The sequence below is a fragment of the Penaeus japonicus genome, unplaced genomic scaffold (assembly GCF_977035675.1).
Source record: "Penaeus japonicus unplaced genomic scaffold, GWHDUDI00000001_assembly GWHDUDI00000020, whole genome shotgun sequence".
Taxonomy (NCBI): Eukaryota; Metazoa; Arthropoda; class Malacostraca; order Decapoda; family Penaeidae; genus Penaeus; species Penaeus japonicus.
This window is the reverse complement of record NW_028234422.1, coordinates 1,223,904-1,231,403: the sequence shown is the minus strand read 5'-3', so window position 1 is coordinate 1,231,403 and position 7,500 is coordinate 1,223,904. Positions and strand designations below refer to the sequence as shown.

General features: G+C 39.1%; 2 protein-coding genes across 2 annotated transcripts in view; both read left to right on the top strand.

Moving 5' to 3' along the window:
- Nucleotides 1-3,062: 3,062 nt before the first annotated feature.
- Nucleotides 3,063-3,874, top strand: LOC122247355 (uncharacterized). Its single transcript, XM_086547787.1, has 2 exons — nucleotides 3,063-3,453; nucleotides 3,535-3,874. Exons 1-2 carry the CDS (start codon nucleotides 3,218-3,220, stop codon nucleotides 3,680-3,682), a joined length of 384 nt encoding a protein of 127 aa, XP_086403913.1. The 5' UTR covers nucleotides 3,063-3,217; the 3' UTR covers nucleotides 3,683-3,874.
- Nucleotides 3,875-4,639: 765 nt separating this feature from the next.
- The window catches only part of LOC122261362 (26S proteasome non-ATPase regulatory subunit 5), a 9,072-nt gene continuing 6,211 nt past the window's right edge, over nucleotides 4,640-7,500 (top strand). The window contains exons 1-4 of the mRNA XM_043028941.2: nucleotides 4,640-4,849; nucleotides 6,619-6,763; nucleotides 6,970-7,212; nucleotides 7,402-7,500. The exon at nucleotides 7,402-7,500 is cut by the window's right edge and continues 154 nt beyond it. Of these exons, the coding sequence (XP_042884875.2) occupies nucleotides 4,668-4,849; nucleotides 6,619-6,763; nucleotides 6,970-7,212; nucleotides 7,402-7,500 (669 nt within the window). The 5' untranslated portion in view covers nucleotides 4,640-4,667. The remainder of the gene's footprint in view (nucleotides 4,850-6,618; nucleotides 6,764-6,969; nucleotides 7,213-7,401) is intronic.

Here is a 7,500-nt window from a genome sequence, read left to right as displayed (position 1 = left end):
TAGGTGTGCACAAACGCCCACAGGGAAACTTCCTCTGCCACCGACGTGGAAAATTCGCCTGACACACCAGGCTCTTATGGTTGTTGCCTGGTCTGGCTAGTTGCCTCCGTGACAGACTAGTAATACAGAGGCTCTTTTTGTAATCGGGTCCACATGTGGCACACGAGCCTAGAAATAGTTTCTGGTTTTCGGCATATGCAGACATATCACACATGGGAACACGTATTGTTAAGCCAAAAATTGTAAAGTCAGGAGTCTCATTATCGAAATTGGGGTCTTAGCATCAATATCTGAGTCTTTATAGCGATAGTGCCTGTCTCAGCATCGCTCCCTAGGAACCAATTTTGCTTTGATGTTTTCGTAAAGATAGATAATAACATCACCAACAAGTGAAATTTCTCAAGCCGTTGCTGATTATTATCTTTTCTTCCATCATGGTAAACTTTTGGCCTGGAAGGAAGGCAAGGAATTTGAAGTCGATTTGATTATTCGAGTTTTTTCTGTTTCACGTGGACTTGCACGCTGAAATGCGAGACACATGTAAGTTATGTAATCACTTGAAGCTATTACCTACAGTTGTAATAATATTAAAAATATATAAATATTGTAAAGCAGTCTTTCCCCGCCCCATTTTTACAGCATCTATCCACACTGATGACCTTAGCATCTAAACATCTAATCTCATTTATTTTGTGTCTCCTGAAGATTGTAGTGTATATCTTGATTTTTTCAAAGATATTATGCGAAGTACTGATGTCTTCCTTTAAGCGCGAGATACCTGTGTATATGTCATGGCAATGAAATAACAGTTATAGTATTACTTATCACAACATCGATGAAATTAATGTGAGAATAAAGATATTCCAAAAACAAAGATTTTTTTGAGGTTCCAGGATCACATTGACTCTGATGCACTGATACACTTCATATACAGAAAAAAACAATAGTAATATTTTCTTTTCCATACCAGTGATGGGTACCGATGGATTGTCTCAATGCCTCTCCACTACAGCTTTCATTTATTTCTCGATCAGACATATTTGCCAGATATGCAAAGTTCCTCTTGTAGCCGTTCCTACGGGAAACATCCCAAAGGTGTAAATCGTTTATGCTTATACTCTATTTATATTCATCATCCTTTTTTTAATTGGCTAAGAAAATCGAATCGCAGTACTGATGAGTTGATCATTGTCTCATCGGCAGTTGCACATTCCGTGACAAAACACTGTACCTGTATTTCCGGATCTATCCAAGGAGGTAGAGAGCCCAGTCGAGGACGACGGTGGTGGCGTGGCGTCCCTCGAACAGGAAGGTGTCCACTTCCTCGGGGATGTCTTTGTCAGAGAGTTTCTCATCGTTTTCCGAATACTCCAGCAGGAGCCTTTTCCAGCCTGAAGGGGGATACTTTGGCGAATTGTTAAATTGGAAACTTTTATTCTGGTCCTTTTTACAGGAACACCAGCCAAAACTCACAAACAAATGCTATTTGCCACTTTTAATTAGCGATCTAGGATATTAATCAGATTACATGTGTTTAATCCCTTGAGATAGAATATGTAACATAATTTAATGCTCTAATGCTATTTCATGACTGAACAAGTACACTGCTTTTCCTTCATAGTCTGCGTCTCGACTTGATACTTTGATTTCATTTCATAATCTGATCAAAATCATAGACGTTGACTAGGCTCCGGATCTTCTTCTCACGAAGAGCCCCTCGTCTTCGAGAGATGCTTTCCTGCAAGAAGCCGTGCAGCGCGCGTCTTGATGCAGCCATCGTGCTCCTTGGCGAGTCCCAGCGCCTTGAAGAGATGGTTAGGATGACGTCATCTGCATCTGGATGATCTGACTTACTCTGAAAAACAATTTCTTTCGTTTTAATACTGAGTTATTGTTATTTTGATCATTTCTCTTCCTGTGCGTATGTCGGTCGATATGTCAGTAACCTAAGATGACTAACATCTATAAAATGTTAATGAACAGATGGTTGATAGTATATTTATACAGTGCAAATGTAGTTTATAAGTTAGATAACATGGGTAAATTAGGTCAAAGCACCTCTACATTAATGAATGATAATCGAACACACTACGACGACGCAAAAAAAAAAAATCCTCAAGCAGAGTTACGAATGATAACGTGAATCTAGCACAGACGTACTAAAGAAATGTTTCTTGCATCGTGAAATATTCGTTCTCATCCAGGAAAGCCTCACCCTCACATGTTTAGATTCACTGTTTCCTGTACTGTGTTTGTGTTACCCGTTGCGGTTTCTGTGGAAATTCTCTCTCTCTCTCTCTCTCTCTCTCTCTCTCTCTCTCTCTCTCTCTCTCTCCTGTTTATACAAACGAATAATTCCACAAACCAGAATTATAAAAATCGGAAACATACTTCGATCCCAAATATATTCGATAAGTGATACTCAACGCTCACATACAGGAGAGATAGAGATAGATAGATGGATAGAGAGAGAGAAAGAGAGAGAGAGAGACAGAGACAGAGACAGAGACAGAGACAGAGACAGAGACAGAGACAAAGAGAGAGAGACAGAGACAGAGAGAGCGAGAGCGAGAGAGAGAGAGAGAGAGAGAGAGAGAGAGAGAGAGAGAGAGAGAGAGAGAGAGAGAGAGAGAGAGAGAGAGAGAGAGAGAGAGAGAGAGAGAGAGAAGGTTAAGCTAGATTTGCAGAGAAGATGCTTCGCCAGGCTTTTATACACTAAAAGCCCGCCTGTGCTAGCGTGCACTGACTCGTGAGAGAATGTGCCAACGAGTATTGACTCGACCTGAGCTTGGTCCTTGCCCACCATGATGCCCAGCCACTGCAGTGACCGGCCTCTGCAAACCTACGAGCTTAGACTGGGCTCAATCTGAGGCCGGCGCGCTAACCACTGCATTATCAGACGCCTGGGGGGAGGGGAGAGAGGGGGGGAAGAGAGAGAGGGGGGGAGAGGGAAGAGAGAGAGGGGGGAGGGAAGAGAGAGAGGGGGGGAGGGAAGAGAGAGAGAGAGAGAGAGAGAGAGGTGAGGGACGTGACTGCACAAATGCTTGGCGAGATGTGCCGCGACGTGAGGATCGAACCTCCCCTCATCCCCACAGAAGGGCGCAACTTCTCACTCCAATCCACCAACACTGCAGACGACGCCAGATTAGACATCAGGGCCAACAGTTTCTGAATATGAGGGCAACGGGCCTTCTTCGACATACAAATCTTCAACCCTATGACCACGAGCAACCGATCCCAGGAACTCCTCTCTGCTCACACCAAGCATGAGAACAACAAAATGAGGGAGTATGGCGAACGCGTCCGAGAAGTCGAGCAAGGTACTTTCACACCTCTTGTATTCACGACTTCTGGGGGAATGTCACTGAGAGCGACGATATTCTACTCATCCCTTGCACAACAACTTGCAGAGAAAAGGCAGCAACAGAAGAGCGCCGTCGTTGCATGGATGAGGTGCGGGCTCGCGTCACTGCATACAAGCCCGGCGTAGCATCTGCTCCGCAAATCTGGCTTATCCTTATCCTTATGGATGAGGTGTCGATTGGCCTTCTCACTACTACGGTCTTCACTGCTCTGTCTACGAGGAACAAGGAACAAACCGGCAATGTACACTAGTCTCAAAGATTTAGATATAGAGGAAACTGTTGTACATAGTAGAATAGAGAGAAATATGCAATTGTAAATAAAAGTAATAAAGGTTAAAATACATCTCCCTAAAATAAGTTGGATGTCGACCACAGCCATTGGCGAGGACGGGGCCAGTGGACTGTTCTGTGAAATATTATTGCATATATATTTCACAACACAGAGACTCGTTTGAGACGAATAGGAGGTCGAATTATTAAAAAAAAAAAAAAAAAAAAAAGAGAGAGAGAGAGAGAGATTTGATTGATTTTGATAATTTTATTCATACTATATACAATGTATACACATGAATATCCATAGGAACTATGCCTAAATGGTTTGTACAGTCCATGTTAGATTCTAAGACATACATTGTTTGGGAAGCAGATATTACTGTGACCCTGTCAATTGATATGCTAGGGTAAAGCTGTACATACGACATAGTAGTGCACAGAGAGAGAGAGAGAGAGAGAGAGAGAGAGAGAGAGAGAGAGAGAGAGAGAGAGAGAGAGAGAGAGAGAGAGAGAGAGAGAGAGAGAGAGAGAGAGAGAGAGAGAGGAGAGAGAGAGAGAGAGAGAGAGAGAGGAGAGAGAGAGAGGAGAGAGAGAGAGAGAGAGAGAGAGAGAGAGAGAGAGAGAGAGAGAGAGAGAGAGAGAGAGAGAGAGAGAGAGAGAGAGAGAGAGAGAGAGAGAGAGAGAAATATTAGCTAAGTAGAGTTCATTAGTTGTTTATTGCCGATATCTTATTAGATATTTGACTTGAAGTAAAGTAACATTAAAGTCGGTCAAATGTGTTGAATGGAAAATGACTTTCTTTCGCCGTTAATGTTTACATTCATCGACATCAGTCTAAAACTACCGATCTATTTGTTCTCTATAATTTGATACTTATTTAAGGGATATATATTTCCCTTTGTATTGTATACTTAAAAATATATAGTTTATCATTAATTGTATTTATTTTTATTTAATATTAAAAAAAATTAAGTAAATTGAAGTATTGTCGGCAAACATAGGTCTTTTTAGTCTCCCCTCGTTATAAAAATGGAAGGCAACATGAACAGGGTTATAAGCTTACTGAGCGAGTTATCTCTCTCAGACGAGCCAAAGAAGCACTTGATAGAACTCAAGACAACACTCATAACACTCACAACACCACGAATAAAGGAGCTACCATCAAACCTGAACCTCAACGTTTTGTTCGACAGTTTTAACAGCTCAGACAGGTGAGTGTCACGGCCTCTTACTTTTGAGTGTCATAGTCCAAGTAACTAGGAGTGACAAGCCAGAAGAACTACCTAGATGGAGGCATGAATGTTTTCTCCAACTATGAAGCACAATATGATATTCAGACTGTAGATTTTTCATTTTTTCAATCTATGAAGTTATTGTGTAGATGCTTGGATTTTGTCCTAGAAAAACTATACTCCTAATGACAATAAAAGCATCATTAACCGGAATGTGGAAGCATTAAAGTGATAAATCAATTGATGTTTAGTAATAAGCATCACTACATTCAGGGTGAATAGTACATTGCAGTAATTTGCATAGTAGATATGGTAAATTTAGAAATGCAAACAAGTTTTTTTAGAGGAACACATTTTTTTATGGTTATTGTATTGGTTAGAATGAATGGAGATTTAATTCCAGATAGTCTAAGATTTTCAACTGTTTTCCCCTTGCTTCATTGTTGGTTATCTATTACAATAGTCAGCTCAAGAGGAACTTTTTTCCATAGGTCCAGATTCACACAGCCTTTGGATACAAGGTTAATAGTACTTGCAGTTGATAGAAAGAAAAACTAATTTTGATTAAGAGTATTTCCTCTGCATATTGTTAGGAAAGAAGTTATTCAACAGATTTGATGTGGCTGTGTTACATTTTTTCAAAGTCGCTCACAATGTTTATAGTAGGATGTTGTATCTTGCAAGGACTATGTAAATCATAACTTAGATATGTTAACTAATAGTTATTACTTGTTAACCTCTTAACGATGGGTGACAAGATATCACGCCAAGTGGTGACAGGGTCAGCCGACAGGGAGGAGATATTCTGTTGTGGCTATCCTCCTGATCAGGCATATAGCGCTTGGCTGCAGCCAGTGCGGGCAAGAATCCCAAGGCGTTAGGCTTATGCATTTGAAATACCCAGGCGTTTCGACCATTTAGAGCCAAAATAGCCCCAGCGTTAACTGGTTAAAAGTGTTTTTCTTTTCAAGATTATGTATTCCATGCAATTTTTCATAGTTATTTATCAAATCATTTATAATAACATGCAGATGTGTGTTCTCACTACCCTGTGATTTGGCAGTTCCTTAACTGTCATTTCTTCATGATTGCCGGGGAGAATTCTTATGTTCATTATCGGCCTTTCTTGTTCAATATTGCGACAAATTGTGAAAAAAGGATATTAACCTCTGTGTTGATGGGATATCAGATCCCATCTTTCGTAGCATGGTCCTGAATTTTTTCAAGAACACTATATTTTACTAGTTTTTGAAAATATTTCTCTACTTTCTTTCTTTTTTTCTTTTCCCAATTATTGATATTTTTCCTCAATGCCTCCTGAAAATATTACTTTGTACTGTGTTTTATATGTTACTTTGTTTGTCTTCATGTAATTGCACCCTATAGAGAAGCATTGCTAGCTTATACAATAATAAACATGAAAATTATTATAACAGTAAATGTATATGTCTAATCTAGATAATATTTTCATGACTTCTATTAAGTCTTGTATTGTTAGATTGTTGAATCTATATAGTGAGACCAATTGTTGATGTTAGTGTGGGAGTTCATTTTTGTACTTATTTATTTATTTATGTACTTTGTATTTAGTAACATCAGTGTTTCATTTGCTCAGATTTCTTTTAGACTTTTGATGATCTTGATTTTTTTATCCATTTTTATCCAGCTATACCTATAATATGTATATTTGTTAGGGAAAATATGATATATCTTAAACTAGAAATATATATATATATATTTTTTTTCAGTGAGCAAGTAGAACTAACAGTGGACATATTGACTCATTTACTACCCTTTGTGAGTCCAAAAGAAGTTGTAGAACGATTTTCTGAGCATCTGACTCGTGGCTTGGTTCATCCTCATGAAAAAGTTCGCACTTTGGTACTGAAAGAGGCAAGTAAAATATTGCTGTAATGAACTAAATAGGAATTTTTAAAATCTTGTCCTTTTATCTGGCAGTAGACTTTAATCAGAAAGCCTTGGTCTTACAATATACTTTCTTTTTTATCCTATATCATATTGGACCAGAAAATATGAATATTTATATATGAGTATAAATAATAGTTTTTAGTATATAACACTAGTATTCCAAATTGCAGATCCTGCTTTGTTCAGACACCAACATGGGTGTGATGTCAGTTATCTCTGATGCTTCTCTTCTATTGGGCCTTGTGAATAGCCTGGGAGACTCATCACTCGGAGTGGTCAAAGTAGCTTCAGATACCCTGCTGACTGTGTGCAAGCAAGCCGAGGGAATTAGAGCCGTGTTTTCAAGTGAATCTGTGTCTGCTATGCAAATGGTTATGGCAAAATCTGATTCATGCCGGTTCAATGTGTATGATGTGAGTACCTATTTTGATTTTTACTGTTAAAAAAGAAAATAAAAAATATATACATGTCTTCGTAAAAGTAGATAATTAAATTATATGTGTGTGTGTGTGTTTGTGTATATATAGTGTTGCTTTTACCTCATTTTTTATATTGTATGCTTGGCCCAGTTACACATATATCTGACAGGATAAATTTTACAGATGTTAGTTCAAATTTGTCTGTTGGGAGACATGGCCATGAGCACAGTCTCCAACTCGGGGCTGCTGGACCGACTAACAGCTGAGGTCACAACAGGGGAT

What these genes read in the sequence shown, in the direction of transcription:
- LOC122247355 (XM_086547787.1), top strand. Translation starts at nt 3,218, where the DNA reads ATGACCACGAGCAACCGATCCCAGGAACTCCTCTCTGCTCACACCAAG. An exon ending in GCCGTCGTTGCATGGATGAG is followed by an intron (nt 3,454 to 3,534) that starts GTGCGGGCTCGC and finishes CTTATGGATGAG; the next exon opens with GTGTCGATTGGCCTTCTCAC.